The sequence below is a fragment of the Schistocerca cancellata genome, chromosome 8, assembly GCF_023864275.1.
Source record: "Schistocerca cancellata isolate TAMUIC-IGC-003103 chromosome 8, iqSchCanc2.1, whole genome shotgun sequence".
In the NCBI taxonomy this organism is placed as follows: Eukaryota; Metazoa; Arthropoda; class Insecta; order Orthoptera; family Acrididae; genus Schistocerca; species Schistocerca cancellata.
This window is the reverse complement of record NC_064633.1, coordinates 143,311,806-143,332,925: the sequence shown is the minus strand read 5'-3', so window position 1 is coordinate 143,332,925 and position 21,120 is coordinate 143,311,806. Positions and strand designations below refer to the sequence as shown.

General features: G+C 41.1%; 1 protein-coding gene across 4 annotated transcripts in view; it reads right to left on the bottom strand.

Annotated features, from left to right (window-relative positions):
* The window catches only part of LOC126094487 (protein Fe65 homolog), a 262,378-nt gene that overhangs the window by 55,734 nt on the left and 185,524 nt on the right, over positions 1-21,120 (bottom strand). For all 4 annotated transcript variants that reach the window (XM_049908884.1, XM_049908885.1, XM_049908886.1 and 1 more), the window contains exons 2-5: positions 19,390-19,539; positions 9,147-9,274; positions 7,539-7,657; positions 7,268-7,389 (exon numbers count right to left, since the gene is read on the bottom strand). In XM_049908884.1, the coding sequence (XP_049764841.1) occupies positions 7,268-7,389; positions 7,539-7,657; positions 9,147-9,274; positions 19,390-19,539 (519 nt within the window). The remainder of the gene's footprint in view (positions 1-7,267; positions 7,390-7,538; positions 7,658-9,146; positions 9,275-19,389; positions 19,540-21,120) is intronic.

Below are 21,120 nucleotides of genomic sequence, written 5' to 3'. Positions count from 1 at the left end.
ATGTAGGACATTTACAAACACTTAATCTGAGTTTGTTTTTCATGTACCTTATCATTTGTTACATTACTCGTGATCTTTCATCTGTGTTTTGAAATGTTTCATGAACTTTATAATTACCCTGTAAGTATGTTTCAAAGATACAGTGGCCTCGAAAGTCAGTCCAGTACTGTTACTTCAAGTTGCAAGAAATCTCATATTGTATTTCTTGTAGTCATCCCCATGGGTGTCGTGAGATAATTACTCCAATGTGCAACTGGCTGATTATCAGCTGGAAACCAATCCCTTAGATTGAGCTGTGTTCCAAGATCTACTATGGTCTGATATCACGGAACTCAGATTAGCATCTCTTTTGACAAAATTGTGTAGTTCAAATGCTGTCTGAAAAATTATCTCGCAATCATATTTGCAATGTATCCAAAAGTAAAAACAATTTATGTTTTCATCTTATATCAACAAGCAATATGCCTGTCAATGAAATATGCTATGTGCTAGTTCCAATAGGACTGCCACTGAACTGGAGGAGTGGTGTAGATGGAAAGAATGATGAAATTGTAATAGGGGTATTAGAGGAATCTGATTAAAAAAGTAGTAACATAGGCAAGGAACAGATGCTTCACTTGGTGGTTCAACGGATAACATTCATACTACCAGTCAAACAGATTCAGGGCTCATTTCCCAGCCAGGCTTCCGGTTTTTCCTCCTAAAATGTAACATGATCCTGCAGGCTATAGTCACTGTAAAAAAACTTCTACAGAAACAGACTACTGCACAGTAGGTGCGAAACATAGCATAGAGTGATGCTGAATCAAACACATTTGGCTGTTAAGAGGGCAGTGTGTGAAGCCTTGGTGTCTACCACAGCAAGATATAATCAAAAAGATCACTCACAAAATCCAAATGAATCCTGTTCATATGTACTGGTACCAACGATAGTGTCCAGACACTCACAGGCAAGACAGAAATTGCAACTGAGGGAATCTAAGCAAAGTGGTAATGCTGAACTTTGTTTTCAAATGTTCCTATACAAATAAAAATTCAGGAGTATTGACCCAATTTAATTTTTAAAGCACAGCAGAGATGTGTGGGACAGATATTAGTGTCAGTGGCACTGAGAAACAGCTGAAATGGTTAAAACTGAACCAAGTTCCAGGGCCCAATGAAATCCCTAACAGATACTATACCAAATTTGTGGCTGAGTTAGGCTCTCTTTTCACCATAATCTATCACATATCCCTTGAACAAAAAAAATGTCCAGTAGTTGGAAGAAACCATAGGTCACATCTGTCTACAAGAAGGGCAGTAGAAGTGATCCACAAAACCACCATCCAATATCATTGACAGCTATTTGTCATAGAATTTTAGAATGTATTCTGCATTCAGACATAATAGGTATCTTTAGCAGAATGACCTCTTTCATTCCAAAGAGGATGATGTAGTCCGTAAACATCAATCATATAAAACCCCCAATTCCAGCTTTTCTCATGACGTTCTGAGAGCTGTGGATCAGTGCAGTCAGGTAGGTGCAGTATCTCTTAATTTCTGAAAAGCATTTGACTGAGTACCACAACTATGCTTATTATCAAAAGTATGTCAAATGGAGTATCAGGTGCAATTTACAACTCAATTGAGGAACTCTTGACAGGGTGGATGTAGCATGTTACCTTTCAAAGGAGTCATTGATAATGTCAAGTTGAGTGACAATATTATCGTCACTACATTTAATAATTTTGTCAAGGATACCATCAAATATGCAGATCATTTTTCTCTTTAGTTTACTGGTAGCTATTTGAATTTCTTTGGGTGTTGCGGGATATACACTCCTGGAAATTGAAATAAGAACACCATGAATTCATTGTCCCAGGAAGGGGAAACTTTATTGACACATTCCTGGGGTCAGATACATCACATGATCACACTGACAGAACCACAGGCACATAGACACAGGCAACAGAGCATGCACAATGTCGGCACTAGTACAGTGTATATCCACCTTTCGCAGCAATGCAGGCTGCTATTCTCCCATGGAGACGATCGTAGAGATGCTGGATGTAGTCCTGTGGAATGGCTTGCCATGCCATTTCCACCTGGCGCCTCAGTTGGACCAGCGTTCGTGCTGGACGTGCAGACCGCGTGAGACGACGCTTCATCCAGTCCCAAACATGCTCAATGGGGGACAGATCCGGAGATCTTGCTGGCCAGGGTAGTTGACTTACACCTTCTAGAGCACGTTGGGTGGCACGGGATACATGCGGACGTGTATTGTCCTGTTGGAACAGCAAGTTCCCTTGCCGGTCTAGGAATGGTAGAACGATGGGTTCGATGATGGTTTGGATGTACCGTGCACTATTCAGTGTCCCCTCAACGATCACCAGTGGTGTACGGCCAGTGTAGGAGATCGCTCCCCACACCATGATGCCGGGTGTTGGCCCTGTGTGCCTCGGTCGTATGCAGTCCTGATTGTGGAGCTCACCTGCACAGCGCCAAACACACATACGACCATCATTGGCACCAAGGCAGAAGCGACTCTCATCGCTGAAGACGACACGTCTCCATTCGTCCCTCCATTCACGCCTGTCGCGACACCACTGGAGACGGGCTGCACGATGTTGGGGCGTGAGCGGAAGACGGCCTAACGGTGTGCGGGACCGTAGCCCAGCTTCATGGAGACGGTTGCGAATGGTCCTCGCCGATACCCCAGGAGCAACAGTGTCCCTAATTTGCTGGGAAGTGGCGGTGCGGTCCCCTACGGCACTGCGTAGGATCCTACAGTCTTGGCGTGCATCCGTGCGTCGCTGCGGTCCAGTCCCAGGTCGACGGGCATGTGCACCTTCCGCCGACCACTGGCGACAACATCGATGTACTGTGGAGACCTCACGCCCCACGTGTTGGGCAATTCGGCGGTACGTCCACCCGGCCTCCCGCATGCCCACTATACACCCTCGCTCAAAGTCCGTCAACTGCACATACGGTTCACGTCCACGCTGTCGCGGCATGCTACCAGTGTTAAAGACTGCGATGGAGCTCCGTATGCCACGGCAAACTTGCTGACACTGACGGCGGCGGTGCACAAATGCTGCGCAGCTAGCGCCATTCGACGGCCAACACCGCGGTTCCTGGTGTGTCCGCTGTGCCGTGCGTGTGATCATTGCTTGTACAGCCCTCTCGCAGTGTCCGGAGCAAGTATGGTGGGTCTGACACACTGGTGTCAATGTGTTCTTTTTTCCATTTCCAGGAGTGTAGATACATTGTCCTTTCATTTACTGGAGTTATTACCATTGTCTTTGGATTATATATAGTTGTGATTAGATTTTGGGCTACATTAATATAATGATCATTAAATATATTAGCTATTACAAGTGGATCATAAACAATTTCATTTCTGTGTTTTATGGTGATTTTATTACTTGCATTTTCATGTTTGCCTGTATGATTATTAATAACTTTCCACATTGATTTCATTTTGTTGTTACCGTTGCTGATGTGTGAATCATTGTGCTTCTTTTTTGCAACAACTAAAGCTTCCCTGTGCACTTTCCTATAATACTTTACATATGGTTTCAAGGTAGTATTTTGCTTTGCACACTTATATAGCATATTAAGATTTTTGATGACTGATTTTACTTGTTATCCATGAATTTGAATTTTTGTTTATTTTCATTTCCTTGAGAGGGGGATGAAATATCATAGCAGTATTTATAATTTGACAAGAACTTGTTGAATTTTATATCTACATGGTTTCCATGTTCCAGTTTACATTTTTGAACATGAGATTAAAGCCCAAATGCTGTTCATGCTGTAAATTAATGATCTTGCAAACAATATAGATAGTAACCTCAAACTTCACACTGATGATGCAGTTACCTATAATGAAGGATTGTCTGGATATAGCTGCACTAATATTCAGTTGGATCTTGATAAAATGGTGCAAAGACTGGCAACTTGTTTCAATTATTCAGAAATATAAAATTATGCACTTCTCAAAGTGAAAAAATGTAGTACCCTACGACTAAAATATAAACAATTCAAAACCCGAGTCGGTCAACTCAAGTCATACATATATCTGGGTGTAACAGTTTGTAGGTATATGAAATGGTTTGTAGGTATATGAAATGGAATGATTGCATAGGCTCAGTCATAAGTAAAGCAAGTGGCAGACTTTGGTTCATTAATAGAACACTGCACAAATGCAGTCACTCTACAAAGGAGATTGCTTACAAAACACTTGTGCAGCCTGTCCTCATATATCACTCAAATGTGTGGGATCCATACCAAATAAGACTAACAGGGGGTGTAGAGTGTACAGAGAAGGGCAAAATGAATGGTCACAGGTTTGTCTGACCCAAGGGGAGAGTGTCACAGAGACGCTCAGAAAACTGAACTGACAGATACTTGAAGATAGTAGCAAACCATTCTTAGAAAGTCTGCATACAAAGTTTAAGGGATCAGCTTTAGATGAGGAATCTAAGAATATACTACAACTCCCTACATATTGCTCCCATAGGGATCACAAGGACTAGATTAGAATAATTACTATGCACACAGAGGAATTTAAACAATTATTTTTCTTGCACTCCATACATAAATGCAATGGGAAGAAGCTTCAAAAGCAGGTACAATGGGAAGTACCCTATGCCATTCACTTCACAGTTAACTATAGAGTATGGATGTCGAAGAATTTTGGATTATTTTACATTTTAGGAAAGAGATAAAAATCACAATGAATAAGACTGAAATGAAGGCAGCTGTGTTACAGAAGGGAAGATGAGTAGAAAAAGAACTTAAAGACCTTTAAAAAACAAATGATGGTTCATTGTCATAAATGGAGCTTCATAGGCCTGTACATTGCACACACATGAAAATCATTATAGAAAATATATACCAGTACACGTACTTTGTGATATGAATACAATTAGTTGGTTCTACATCTGTTGTTGTTGTGGTCTTCAGTCCTGAGACTGGTTTGATGCAGCTCTCCATGTTACTCTATCCTGCGCAAGCTTCTTCATCTCCCAGTACCTACTGCAGCCTACATCCTTCTGAATCTGCTTAGTGTATTCATCTCTTGGTCTCCCTCTATGATTTTTACCCTCCACGCTGCCCTCCAATACTAAATTGGTGATCCCTTGATGCCTCAGAACATGTCCTACCAACCGATCCCTTCTTCTAGTCAAGTTGTGCCACAAACTCTTTCTCCAACCCTATTCAGTACCTCCTCATTAGTTATGTGATCTACCAATCTACTCTTCAGCATTCTTCTGTAGCACCACATTTCGAAAGCTTCTATTCTCTTCTTGTCTAAACTATTTATCGTCCATGTTTCACTTCCATACATGGCTACACTCCATTCAAATACTTTCAGAAACGACTTCCTGACACTTAAATCTATACTCGATGTTAACAAATTCCTCTTCTTCAGAAACGCTTTCCTTGCCATTGCCAGTCTACATTTTATATCCTCTCTACTTCAACCATCATCAGTTATTTTGCTCCCCAAATAGCAAAACTCATTTACTACTTTAAGCGTCTCATTTCCAAATCTAATTCCCTCAGCATCACCCGACTTAATTCGACTACATTCCATGATCCTCGTTTTGCTTTTGTTGATGTTCATCTTATATCCTCCTTTCAAGACACTGTCCATTCCGTTCAAGTGCTCTTCCAAGTCCTTTGCTGTCTCTGACAGAATTACAATGTCATCGGTGAACCTCAAAGTTTTTATTTCTACTCCATAGATTTTAATACCTACTCCGAATTTTTCTTTTGTTTCCTTTACTGCTTGCTCAATATACAGATTGAATAACATTGGGGAGAGGCTACAACCCTGTCTCACTCCCTTCCCAACCACTGCTTCCCTTTCATGCCCCTCGACTCTTATAACTGCCATCTGGTTCCTGCACAAATTGTAAATAGCCTTTCGCTCCCTGCATTTTACCCCTGCCATCTTTAGAATTTGAACAAGAGTATTCCGGTCAACATTGTCTATGTCTACAAATGCTAGAAATGTAGGTTTGCCTTTCCTTAATCTAGCTTCTAAGATAAGGCGTAAGGTCAGTATTGCCTCACGTGTTCCAACATTTCTACGGAATCCAAACTGATCTTCCCCGAGGTCGGCTTCTACCAGTTTTTCCATTCGTCTGTAAAGAATTCGCGTTACTATTTTGCAGCTGCGACTTATTAAACTGATAGGTTGGTAATTTTCACATCTGTCAACACCTGCTTTCTTTGGGATTGGAATTATTATATTCTTCTTGAAGTCTGAGGGTATTTCGCCTGTCTCATACATCTTGCTCGCCAGACGATAGAGTTTTGTCATGACTGGCTCTCCCAAGGCCGTCAGTAGTTCTAATGGAATGTTGTCTACTCCAGGGGCCTTGTTTCGCCTCAGGTCTTTCTGTGCTCTGTCAAACTCTTCACGCAGTATTGTATCTCCCATTTCTTCTTCAGCTACATCCTCTTCCATTTCTATAACATTGTCCTCAAGGTTCTACATCTATAGTAGCAAAATAAAACAAAAACAAAACAATTGTAAATTAAGAAATTATTTTCAGTTGTTCTGAGTGATATTTCCATGAAAGATTAAATATTTCAATAATGATGACACACTCTTTAGTCATTATATTTACACTAGATAATAGTCTTACTAGATACACTAGATAATTGACATTCAGAAGATTAGAGCCAATTTATAAATCTCTTCACAAGTGTTCCTAGAAGACATTTAATGATGATATAAATTCAATTTTGTTATTCAGTCACTGCAGAAAAAGAACAGTAGAAAATAGCATGTTTTATAAGGAGAAAGTATTGGAGAATTAGGAGAAAAAACAAAATATTACGGAGCTATTCACCAATTTGCTGCATTAACAACCAAGTAAAAAAGAACAACATTATAAGGAAAAGATAGATTGCTACTAAACGTAAAGATGACATGTTGAGTTGCAGACAGACACAATGAAAAGGCATTTACATATTAGGTTTTGGCTAAAGCCTTTTTCAGAAAAGGAAACATACAAATTCATTCACATAGGCAAGAACACCTCGCACACACATAAACGCCATCTCCCGCAGTTTGGACTGGTATGAATTGCCAGTGATGGCGATCATGCATGCATGACGTGTGCTTTCTTGTGTGACTGTATATATCTGAATTTGTGTGTGTGTGTGTGTGTGTGTGTGTGTGTGTGTGTGTGTGTGTGTGTTTCCTTTGTGGCCAGTAGCAAACTATCTTTTCAACTTAGCTTGAACAAATTTTGACATTACTGCTTACTTCAGAGCTAATTCTTCTTTACGTTCTTCCTTCTTCTTGCCATCTAATTCCTCCAAAGCGGAGCTTGTATTACTCCTGGTGACAGACGCAATCACAGGAGACTGGTAACTACTACTAATTGCCTGCAATAAGAAATAAATTAATTAATGAACAGAGCATTATCAATGAGCATAAATTTTTAAAGGTCATTATGTGTAATATGATACAGAGAGATGGTTTCTTGATATTAGTACCAACATAAATAATACTGAAAGAAATATATTGGACTCACACTCTCGGATTCCTGAACAAGTGGTCTCTTAGCTTCTGCTTTAATGGCTGATGTAGCTGATGGAGGTTCTCTCTGGATTGTGCCACTTTTAATATGCCAGTAATATGGCCCATCATTATCTGAAAAATTGAAGTCAAAATGACAGCAATATAAAGAAAAACTATGTACAATTTTCAGAATCTCTAGCTGCTTCCAACCGATACTCACAAAGTTGACATGAGTTGGCTATCTAAGAAAATTCCATTCAACAGATACATTCAATTCTTTTGTTATAGCCTCTGAAATTTTTTTTTTCTTTCATAGTTGCATGCTGTCATTTAGAGGGTGAAACAGATAATAAGTAAGATCCTACAGTTGAATTTTAAGGCAATGTGTAAACCTCAAGTGATGTCATCTTGTCATAAGAAATGAAAATTGATTTTCTTCACATAAAAGACTAACTTAAATTTCACGGTAAACTGTTTGAAATCTTCCAATTTATATCGCATTTTCTCAGCACAACGAGATATTTGAAGATATATTTTGCATACTAAATGCATGCGAAGAACTGATTCTTTACACTTATAATAGCAAATCTGGAATTTGTTGTGGAAACAACTTTTATAATGCACTTTCTTTTTTCACTAAAATTTTTCAGACCACCAATTCTACTATAGGCCATTTTTACTATTTGTTACTAAATTAACAGGTTTTCTTCAGTCCTGTCTACAAAATTTGATACCAGCAATGAAACAACAGTTACATACAAGGATCAACTAGAATGAATGAAAATAACATGCAGAACTTATGTGAAGTGTCCATCACTTTATTCTCTAAATCTCAGGTTATGAGTCTTATTTTTAAAACACACAGAGAATGCTATTTAAGAAAGACTGAAGCTAAAAGTCCTACTAAGAATGATGTAATCATTGAGATGGAGAAAAAAGCTAGTATTGGACATGGACATGGAAATAAATCTGGCATGATCTTTCAATAGAAACAGCCTGGGCATTTACTCTAAGTGATTTAGGGAAATCATAGGAGTACCTAAATCTGTGAGGCCAAATGGGAAACTGAATCCCCCTTCTCCCGTTTCTAGTTCACTAGCTTATGATTGTGTCAATTATCATGACAGACTGCTGTTTAGGAGCTGAACAGTGACTATACACAGAAAAATATACAAAAAGACAGCCAGATGGTATTTGAGGAAAGCTACAGGTGAACTTCATTTTAAAAAAGTTTTCTGGTACTGAGTAAAAGATAGCATCCAAAGAAACAGCTGCTACTTTCCAATTCATGAGGACATCTTGCTGATTTCACAAAAGAATTTTCCTGAATAAACAAAGACAGTGAAAACCTCATAAGTCCATTCAGTTACATACTAGCACAATGTTCTATGCACTATAGGACTGCTGTAATTAACAAAGAATAAAATTGTCGACAAGTTAAATGGCATAAATATTATAAATTACGCCGTAGATTGCACTGGAAAAATAGGTGGAAGGTTTAAATATCAAATATCATATCAGAACAGATTCAGTGTTCAGGGTTTCTTTGCTTCATGTGTTTTCGAAGAGAAATTAAAGTAAATTTAAATAGAAATCACAGCTGTCGCACATGATAACCTACCTTCATGTTTCTCCCATCCGGGTGGCAAATCATTCTCAAGGCTATGTGGTCGCCTCTTCACAGGGACTGCATAAAGATCATTGTTTAAAGATCCAGCAACATGAGGAATTTCTGGTTTTTCTCCATTGCTGCAATATACAAACAATATGGAATTAGTTTTGTTGTGACACAAATGATGGAAGAAAATTACAGAAGATGTTGACAAATCTAGAAAATAACTGAAACTTCATCCTTATATTCCATTTCTCAATAGTGATGACTTGCAAGCTATATATAAAGGGTGTTCAGAACCAGTATGAAAATCTTATAAATGTTATATGAAATTTCTTGTAGAATGTAAATACTTTAGATTTAAAGGAGACAACTCACCAAAACACCGAAGTCTTGAGTTATTGATAGGCACATACAAAAGAAGGAAAACTTGCTACCTTTTGGAGTTATCCTTTGATGAGCAACAGTACACTCACTCACTCACTCACTCTCTCTCTCTCTCTCTCTCTCTCTCTCTGTCTCTGTCTCAAACACAGGAATAACACACCTATGTCCCTGCATGGTGCTGACATCATCTTAAGTAATTTGGTTGGGTAGGTTGTCCTGAGAAATAAAAATACGTTGCTCCCTTTCTGAGTTAATTAGCATTGAAGTTTGCCAATCAGGCCATTGTATGTGCAAATTCAAGCAGCCCACCAGAGACTGTGTCACCAAACATGTTCTTCCTTTGATTTCCTAACACTGAATAAGAGAGCGATAGAAAAACTGGACATGGGACAGTCATAAGGATTGAACCCAAGCCAAAGGCTTAGCAATCTCATGTACTGTCATCTACAGAATGACAACAACTGACACCAATTGTATTTGACAGGCTGCTTGAATACTGGTGCACAACAGGCTGATTGGCTAACTTCAATGCTAATTAATTCAGAAATGGTACAATGTATCAATTTTTTTCTTAACAATTATTTCTCAATATGGCCTACTCTACAACACCCTTACAAGCTTTCCAGACTGCTTCTGACCACCACTTAAAACTGGCACAGCAAATTTTACAGAAATGGAAAGTGGTATGATGTGTGGTTTTCACAGAATGGACTGGTAGTCAGGGGCTTGTATTGTTAGCCAATAAACACATTGTATTAATACTTAGAAAGTGTATTTTTTGTGCAACATACACTTTTTTAAATGGAACAGTGCCTATTGACATTAAGAAACTAAAAGTAGGGTAAGTTACAATGTCAGTGGTGCTTGTTGCAGGAATCCAGTGCGAGCCATATACGAGATATTTGTATTTTGAAAAGTTCCCACTCCAACACTTGTTTGTGCCATTCAACATGTGTAATGCAAGGTACAAAGTTGTTATGTTTGCTTGCAGTGTACTTGTGTGTTCCTTGAGTGAACTGTGAATTGCTATTAAGTATGTGACAGTCCAAGCAGTAGGTTATGAGTGAACGATGGATTTTACCAATGCAGAAAAAGCCGACATGTTCATAGCATACGAAGAATGAAGGAAGAATGCAGTTCCTTCTTCTACAGTGTAAGTGGCAACATATCCCAATAGACATCAATCATCTTGACAGTTATTTATCAACCTCTTTGACCAGTTATGTGAAAGTGGTAGTGTAACACCTAGACAATGCAACAGAAACAAGTGAGGAAAGAAGAAGGGGAAATTGAGGTTCCTGCTGCTGTTGCAGTTGATCTGCATGTTAACTCCCACACAATCACACATTGAAGTGGCATAAATCGGGCAAATGCCCTATACATTCTCTATTGACATAGGTTCCATCCCTACGACATCTCTCTCCATTAAGAGCTGCAAGAAAATGATTATGAGAATCATGTTAAATTCTGTACGTGGGCATTAAGACAGGATACTCCAGATGTACCATTTATCTTGTTTAGTGATGAACGTGCACAAGTATCGCAGCCTCCTAACAGACCATCTTGCACGGATGCTAGAAGACGTTCCTCTGCAGGCTACGAGGAAACTGTGGTATCAACATGATGGCTGTCCAGCCTATAGTGTCTTAAGTATTACACTATGTCTTCACCGACTGTTTCCAAATCATTGGATTGGATGCAGGTCAGAATCCACATAAATATTGTACGCACTTATGTTGTTCTTTAGTGTGTGCTAACATAGGCATTGCACAAGTATCAGTGTGGGAATTTTTCAAAACACAATATCTTGTAAACAACTCGCACTGGACTCCTGCAATAAACATCACTAACATCTAATTTGTCCTACTTTTAGTCTGTTAATGTCAGTAGGCACTATTCCCTTTAAAAAGTGTATAGTTGAACAAAATTATATTTCTTAAGTACTATTACAATTTGTTGATTGTAATCCACAACATTTGGTACAAGTTTTAGATGGTTATCTATATTTGTGAGTGTGTGTGTGTGTGTGTGTGTGTGTGTGTGTGTGTGTGTGTGTGTGTGTGTGTGTGTGTGTGTGTGTGTGTCCTTTCGGGTGAGTGATCCACCTGGTGCAAGTCTCTTTATTTGACACCACATCGGCGATTTGCGCATCAATGGTGGTGGTGATGATGATGATGGTGATGAACTGATGATGAGGGCAACATACACACCCAGTGTTTTCTGTTTATAGGAAAGAGCTATGAAAATCATCTGTGGTCCATTAAAGCACCCATGCCAGAGACAGATGAGTTTTCCAAAGCACAGTTGTTACAGAATGACAAGCATGAAACTCGCATACAAGGAAAATTATGCCACATTTGGTCGATGTCATTCACCAAGTGGCATAACAGCCAAGCCTACAGGAGGTACGGTTTTTTCCAAAGGTAATATCTTTCACTTGGCACACTACCGAAACTTTTCTTGTGATCATTTAGCTTAGTTTAGACAAAGCAGCTCCGTGATACCTTTATACACAAATGAGTTAGGAAGTTTTATGTTCTTCTGACTCGTTTGTGTGCTACAGAAAAACAGCTTTCAGGATTACCTGTGCACTGTGTTATTTTCCGTGCACATTGTGAAATCATCTTGAATAGTTGCAGCCTTAGGCTCTGGTGAAATCAATATTATTCTCCCTTGGGAGCTAGTCTGAGAGCATCATAAGAGAACATCCAAGGAATCTGGAAGAAGCAGGAGCAAGTTGAAGATCTAAGTTTGTCCATTACGTGTGCTCATGTTGTTCAGGAGGGAGAGTATCTGCCAGAAAAGGCAAGTGTCGAGTTTAGACTCCCAGTACAAAATGCCATTTTAAATAATAAAGCATATTCTTTGCCAAGAACAAAATATTATTTCCCGATAAGATGTTCATATACTACAATTATGCATAGTGACAGGATGAAGCAAATACTCTTATTTAAAACCACAGATGTAGACAAAACAGGCTGAACAAAATAAAATGGCCACAAGCCACCCTCTACAATTTTTAACCTCCACACTTCCCTACATTACCAAATTAACTATTCCTCGACACCTCAGGCCATATCCTGTCAACCTATCACTTCTTTTGTCAAGTTGTGTCACAAAGCTCTTTTCTCTCCATTATTAGTACATCTTCATTACTCACTCAATCTGCTGTATCTCAGGACTTCAGCTACACTGTAAAACAGCCAAGGTTGATGGGCTGTTGCCACCAGGTGTCAACTGCCAGTGAATAACAACAATGGCTGATGTCCACCACCAGTAAATACAAGGGGCATTCAATAAGTAATGCAACACGTCCTTTTCTGAAAGCAGATTGGTTTTATTCAGGATTCCAATACACCATATTATTCCCCACCCTTTGGGCTACAAAACTCTATTTTTCAATGTATGAGGGTGGTTTGAAAAGAACTCAGAATCACAAAGAGAGATCAGTGCTAGTGCAACAAGTTGTTCAAGTGATATTCATTGGACTGTTGCCAGTAAACATGTGCCATGTCAGTGCTCTTGGAAGAGAGCTGAGCTGTGACGTGACTCTGTTGTTGTGCCCTCGTAGCGATTTGAGAGGATGGAAAAAAATCAAGATCCGAGCAGTGATTTAAGTACTTCGTAAAGAAAGGTATGAAAGCAAAAGACATTCATGCGGATTTCCAGACTACACTGGGGAACTCTGCTCTTTCATATTCAACTGTTTCCAAGTGGACAAACAAATTTAAATTTGGTCGGGAGAGCTTAGAAGATGATCCGCACAGTGGTCGGGCAAGATGTCACTACTCCAGAAATCATTGCAAAAGTGCACAAAATGGTTATGGAGGATCGCCGATTGAGGTTGCTCACGCTTTCCAGATGTCATCTGAAAGGGTATATCACATTTTAATTGAAGAATTAGACATGAAAAAATTATCAGCAAGATGAGTGCCGCGACTCTTGACACTGGATCAAAAACATGTGCCGTCGCCATGGCAAAATTACACAAACTAAGGTATGAATTGTTGCCACACCCACCTTACTCACCTGATATGGCTCTGTTAGACTTCCATCTCTTCCCAAAACTGAAAATTTTTCTTGGTGGACGAAGATTCACTTCAAACGAAAAACTGATAGCTGGAGTTGACAACTATTTTGCAGGCCTGGAGGAAACTCATTTTAGAGATGGGATCAAGGCTCTGGAACATTGTTGGACCAAGTTCATTAATCTACAAGGAGACTACATTAAAAAATAAAGTTTCAGTGATGTAAGTACTTTTTTTCTATTTCATTCCGAGAACTTTTCAAATCACCCTCATAATCTCTGTTCTATACGACGGCCTTATGCCACCTTATTATGAGGGCCAGTATCCCCACATGGTACCACTCTGCTGGTCGACATCGGAGCCAGCATCTTGCTGCATCAATAATCTCCCCATCATCCACATACAGCATCCTTCATTGGACCAGGCAGATGGAAAAAGAAAGGTGTGGGATCTGGGCTGTAGGATGTACAAGAAAAAACAGTCCAATGAAGTTCTGTGACATCCAGTTGGGTGTGTAGACTTGGTGAGGCCTTGTGTTGTTGTGAAGAAAGAAAAATTTGTCTGCATTTTTGTGGCGCCGAACACACCGAAATAATTTCCTCAATTTCCTGAGGGTAACACAATACACTTCAATGATTGTTGCACAATGAGGAAGGCATCAGACAAAATAACCCCTTCCGTGTCCCAGAAGACCGTTGCCATGATTTTATCAGCTGATGGTGTGGCTTTGAAGTTTTTCTTTGGCGGTTAGGCTGTGTGGCGCCAATCCATGGCTTGGCATTTTGTTTCCAGTTCAAAGAGTTGGAATCCACGTTTTATTGCCTGTGACAATGTTCAGAAAGAAACGTTGTCACGATCAGCCTTGTAATGCACAAGCAGTTCCACACAGATGGTCCTTTGTTGCTCTTTATAATGTTGTTAGGAAGCGAGGAACCCAGACAACACACATCTTTGAGTATTCCAACAGGTGAACGACAGTGTCAGCACTACCAATAGAGATGTCCAGTTGTGCAGCCAGGTTTCATTTACCAGCTGACCTGGGAAAGGCTCCTTGCAAACTCACAGCGTAAGCATCATCGCCTGACGCCCTTACATCACCACCTGCGGCACTACAGTTCCTAGGCTATTTTTCTACCTCTGTCATGTTCCCACCTGGATGCAGGACAAGTAATCTTCCACTGGATGAATATTTAAGTGGCCACCCAGCACCTACCCAGTCAGATCCAGATGTAAAACAGTCTCAGATACTCTCAACGCTAGTATTTTCAGTGTGCTGCCAAACCATTTACAAGCATATAGCCAGTGTTTTCACCATGGACTCTGCCACTAAACGACAGTAAACTTTCAGTTGTCTCTCTGTGAGGAACTTCCCTGTTGGATAAATTTTCTAGTTGACATAGTCAATCAGTGACTAATTAAATATTCATTCACATTTGAGAGAACAATTAAACTTTGTTTCCTCTTCTGAATACTAATGAGTTAATCCCTCAAGTGAATCAGTTTTAGTTGTGTGGACTTGCATATGTACTAACCACTGAATTGTTATTAACTGTGTGTGCAGTGTTTTTAATATTTTGCTGCCTGAGAATATCAGCTGACGCATATTGTTCTGCTTTGATCAGCACAGGATGCACCCATCTAACTTTCAGAATTGTTCTGTAGCATTGCATTTCAAAAGCTCCTATTCTCTTCTCGTCCATACTACTTACCATTCATATCAAATTCACATACAGGCTACACTCCAGACAATTTTTTTCATAAAATACTTCATGACACTTAAATTAATACTTGGTGTTAACACATTTCTCTGTTTCAGAGAAGGTTGTCTTGGTACTGGAGGCATAGATTTTATATCCTCCATACTTCTGACATTAGACAATTATTTTGATAGCCAAAAAGCAAAACTCATCTCTACTTTTAGTATCTCACTTCCTAACCTAATTCTCTCAGTTTAGCCTGATTTAATCTGACTACATGCCATTACTCTTTATTCATTTTCGCTGATTTTCATCTTATAAATTCTTTTCATGGTAGCATGGTCCACATAACTAGGGTAAGCACCTGTGTTTTTCTTTAGTGTATGCTACGACAGGTATTGTACAAGTGTCAGTGTGGGAACTTTTCAACATATGATATCTCGTAAACGACTCTCACTAGAATCTTGCAATGAACACCACTGACATTCTAATTTACCATACTTTTAGTTTGTTAATGTCAATAGGGATTGTTCCACTTAAAAAGTGTGTATTTGCACAAAAAATATACTTTATAAATACTATTACAATCTGTTGATTGGCTAACAGTACGTGCCCCTGACTACCAATCGATTCTGTGAAAACTGCACATCAGTAGCAGTTTCCACTTCCACAATATTTGCAATGTAAGTTTTAGGTTATTCACACTGTTATTAGGATGTAGATTACAGTACTCTTACCCACTTTGTACGGTTTAACTATAGAGCTAACCATTTGCATGTCCAAGCTTGTGTTACACTTCATGCCAATTTACATATATTTCATGCCCCCTTCATGGTGTTGCAGGTTTAATGACCAACAGTATAGTTACTTTTGACTTTTCCATGCCATCATCATGGCATCCTCCCCGCCCCCCTCCCCCGCTGCCCTTCAACATGCAGGAATGCACTACTGCGCAAAATAACTTTGCGCCTATGCGCAACCGCAAGAAAGTGCTGAATGTTAGGCAGCTCCATCGCTATGTTTGGAAAGGGCAGCCTCTTCAGCTGACTGTCGCCTGGTGACCTGTGCTCTTCAAGCAGTCTTGTTGCCATCTCTTTATTGCATAGCATGACACCACAGTCTTTACGAATCGATGGTGCAGGAAAATTTCTTCATAATCAACCACGGGAGTGGTGATGTGCAAAGCCATTACTTTTATGTCACACGAGTCAAACAAGGAATGAAAAATCTCATTAAAAACCGTACCTGAGAGACCTGCAGGTGCTGATAGTTATTCAAATCATACAATAAAGGGAATAAAGGATGGGGAAAACTACTGCAAATACTTACTTCCCAGTGCCACACTGTTTCTTTAAAGATGCGGAACGACAGACAGTTTCTCATATTGTATCAAAATATTCCACACGTGCCTACAAGAGTCCTTTAGAAAACTTCTCTACAGTGACGATTGGGATGATACCGGTAAACTAGATAAAATGCCTTCAGATTGAGCTCTATCTGGAGAGTTGTGTTGAAATGTTGATATCTAGTTGTTTAATTATCTTCGTATATGTGCAGCTGTTCTTGTGATTCAAGAACTCTACTGTATGCCACACAATAAATAAATGAAATAAATATATTTTGCTAATATTTTCAGACTGATTGTCGGGAGACTGACAAATAATTACCACATGACACATGTTCTTTATTTTGCATTGCCAGTATCGCAGTAAGCGACACTGTCTACTCCTTTTTTGGTATGCCTAGTCTAGTGACAATCTACTGACTTTGAACATCTGTTCCCAATGAAGCTGTCTTAGGCATGATGACTTGCTTGCTGCATGTCCATCCCAGTCAAGCTTTTAATCTGCTCTATTCACAATATGCTATGCATCCTCTAGTCTTCAGCCGTCGACTTTTCCCTCATTGTTCTTTGCATTGCCTCTTGTCTTCTGGCAATGTGGTAAAATGGCTCTGAGCACTATGGGACTTAAAACTTCTGAAGTCATCAGTCCCCTAGATCTTTGAACTACTTAAACCTATCTAAGCTAAGGACATCACACACATCTATGCCCGAGGCAGGATTCGAACCTGCAACCGTAGCGTCGCGCGGTTCCAGACTGTAGCACCTGGAACCACTCGGCCACTTTGGCTGGCAATGTGATAAAATATTTAAACTGATTCTGACTGACATGTGTCGACAGTCTTGTTATGATACCGAGATGCCTGAGGATAGATTCGTTAGTTCGGTTTGGTGTCCATGGTATTCGAAGTAATCTTCTACAGCACTACATTTCCAGAGCCTCAATCATGCGACAATCTGCTGGCACCATCGTCCAAGTCTGCTGCATAGGTTACGATAGGGAAAATTAGAGTTAGTACAAGAGACAGCTTTGTCTCGACAGTGATGGAGGTGTCCTTCCAGATACGAGTAAGTTTTTCTGTAGAATTTCTCGCAGTCGAAATGTGCCTACGGATTTCCGGCTAGCAATCTCCAGTCTCAGTAACAACAGATCCTAAATACTCGAAGTGACTTGGCGACCTTGTGGCCAGCAATATTTGTGATGTCAAGTCTGTTGTCATTTCTGCGACCTACAAACACCACTTTGGTATTTGTATTATTAATTGGTCATATTCTCTGCTTCATTTGGCCATCTTTCACATGACAGTTTCTAGCTGATGCACGTCTGTTGCAGTTATCAGAGCGTCAGCCGCGAACCTGAGATTGTTTATTTTCCTGCCGCCTTCAAGAACATCCATTATACTATGCTCACTGTATGCACTGAAGAATAGTGGAGAGAAAATGTACCCTTGTCTCATGCCGGCATTAGTAGAAAAGGTGTTTAAGAAGGCGTTATTACTGTCACAGTGCTCGAAAAGTACAGTTGCTGGATCTGGTACGCTAGGTGTCTCGGCGTACCCGACTCGAAGAGGTCAATCCATAGCTTTAACCATTTCACATTGTCGAAAGCTTTCTTATAATCCACGAAGCACATCTACAGGGTGAGTCGCGTAAGACGTAACACCCCCTTTATTCCGGGGGCGATTGCTCGTATCAGCATGCGGTTTTCGGCGAATCTTAGCGGACTATGGGGCACATACGTTGGTACATGCACAATAATCACAACGTTTATATGGTCCCAGATAATGAGACACACTTGAATGGTTCAAAATGGCTCTGAGCACTATGGGACTCAGCTGCTGAGGTCATAAGTCCCCTAGAACTTAGAACTACTTAAACCTAACTAACCTAAGGACAACACACACATCCATGCCCGAGGCAGGATTCGAACCTGCGACCGTAGCGGTCGCGCGGTTCCAGACTGTAGCGCCAGAACCGCTCGGCCACCATCGGCCGGCTGAGACACACTTGTCTCATGTTTTTTAAATGGGACACTGTACTTTTTTAGCGTCATTCGAACGCTCTGGAAAAGATACGAATAGTGATGTAACGCATGTTGCTATTGTGATTCAAACTTTGCTTAAAAGAGGGCGGGTGAGGATTTACCTACGTAGCGTAGGCCGTGCATGCTGCATACAGCACGGCAACTCGGGCTGCGGGTCGCGCTAGGCGTGTTTACAGTCTGCAGCTGCTTCCGACCGCCTCGACCTTCAATCGTACATTTCCCAGCGTCTTTTAAGCGAAGTTTGAATCACAATGGCAACATGCGTTACATTACTAAACGCGTCTTTTCCAGAGCGTTCGAATGATGGTCAAAAAAGTATAGCATCCCATTTAAAGAACATGTACTTGCCTCATTATCTAGGTCAATATAAACGTTGTGATTATTGTGCATCTACCACAGTATGTGCCCCATAGCCGGCTATGTTTCGCCGAACACCGCTTGTCGATACGTGCAATCGCCCCCGGAATAATGGGGGTGTTACGTCTTACGCGACTCACCCTGTATATTTGTCGAATTACTGCTCGTATAGTCATAACCTGCTAACGTAAACATTAGTAGACTCGCTATTTGTAGCTTACAAGTTATCCAAAATGTGCATTTGTGCGCATCACGCTGGTGCCGAACTGACCATTCACATTGGAGCCCCGGCCACCATTGCTGTCCCCTCCCCTACCGCGTTTCCCGCGCAGGTGCTGGCCAAGTTACTTTGTGCGCACTACTCTAAGAGCGGGGGTGACACAGCAGCAGACCCCACCTGTCGCGGCGTTCCGCCGTCTCGATGAGGTCTGGTTTGGCGCGCAGGGACGCCGTCAGATCGAGAGAGCGCCGGCCCATCACAGTGTTGGCGTTGTCGTTGAACGAGTTGTTGTCCAACGCGCCGGCCAGCGCCGTGTTCTCTTCGTCCCTGGAACACCGAAGCAAGGCGTTCTCTACAACACCGTACTACATCCCAAGCACGCGGAAAAAAAACAGGTTCAGATATAGGGGGTGGGGATCCAAAAAGTTACTTAACGTTACCGAGGAAAGTTTCTTTTTTGTTGCATGAATCATCCTTGTTAACTACGGAAAAAATGGGTTTGCAGATAACACCAGAGAGTGTCAAGAATCTATTAGTCCACGAGACGCAGAAGGTAATAGATACGGCTCCAGGTAGATAACGTGTTCCTTGACTTCCAGAAGGCATTATATACACGTCAGCACTGTCACCTAATAAACAAAATACGTGCATACGGAATGCCAGACCAGCTTTGTGATTGGATGGAAGACTCTTGGCATAACTGGACACAGTATGTCATTCTTAACGGATAAAAATCTTAATACACTACTGGCCATTAAAATTGCTACACCGCGAAGATGACGTACTACAGACGCGAAATTTGACCGACAGGAAGATGATACTGTGATATACAAATGATTAGCTTTTCAGAGCATTCACACAAGGTTGGCGCCCGTGGCGACACCTACAACGTGCTGACATGAGGAAAGTTTCCAACCGATTACTCATACACAAACAGCACTTGACCGGCGTTGCCTGGTGAAACGTTGTTATGATGCCTCGTGTAAGGACGAGGAATGCGTACCACCACGTTTCCGACTTTGATAAAGGTCGGATCGTAGCCTATCGCGATTGCGGTTTATCGTATCGCGACATTGCTGCTCGCGTTGGTCGTGATCCAATGTCTGTTAGCAGAACATGGAATCGGTGGGTTCAGTAGGGTAATACGGAACGCCGCACTGGATCCCAACGGCCTCGTATCACTAGCACTCGAGATGACATGCATCTTATCCGCATGGCTGTAACGGATCGTGCAGACACGTCTCGATCCCTGAGTCAACAGATGGGGACGTTTGCAAGACAACAACCATCTGCACGAACGGTTCGACGACGTTTAAAGCAGCACGGACTATCAGCTCGGAGGCCATGTCTGCGGTTACCCTTGACGCTGCATCACAGACAGGAGCTCCTGCGATGATGTACTTAACGACGAACCTGGGTGCACGAATGGCAAAACGTCGTTTTTTCGGATGAATCCAGATTCTGTTTAAAGCATCATGATGGTCACATCCGTGTTTGGCGACATCGTGGTGAGCGCACATTGAAGCGTGTAATCATCGCCGTACTGGCTTATCACCCGGCGTGATGGTATGGGGTGCCATTGGTTACACGTCTCGGTCACCTCTTGTTCCCTTTGAACAGTGGACGTTACATTCCACATGTGTTACGACCCAGGCGGCCGGTGTGGCCGTGCGATTCTAAGCGCGTCAGTTTGGAACCGCGTGACCGCTACGGTCGCAGGTTCGAATCCTGCCTCGGGCATGGATGTGTGTGACGTCCTTAGGTTAGTTAGGTTTAAGTAGTTCTAAGTTCTAGGGGACTGATGACCTCAGTAGTTAAGTCCCATAGTGCTCAGAGCCATTTTGTTACGACCCATGGCTCTACCCTTCATTAGATCCCTGCGAAACCCTACATTTCAGCAGGATAATG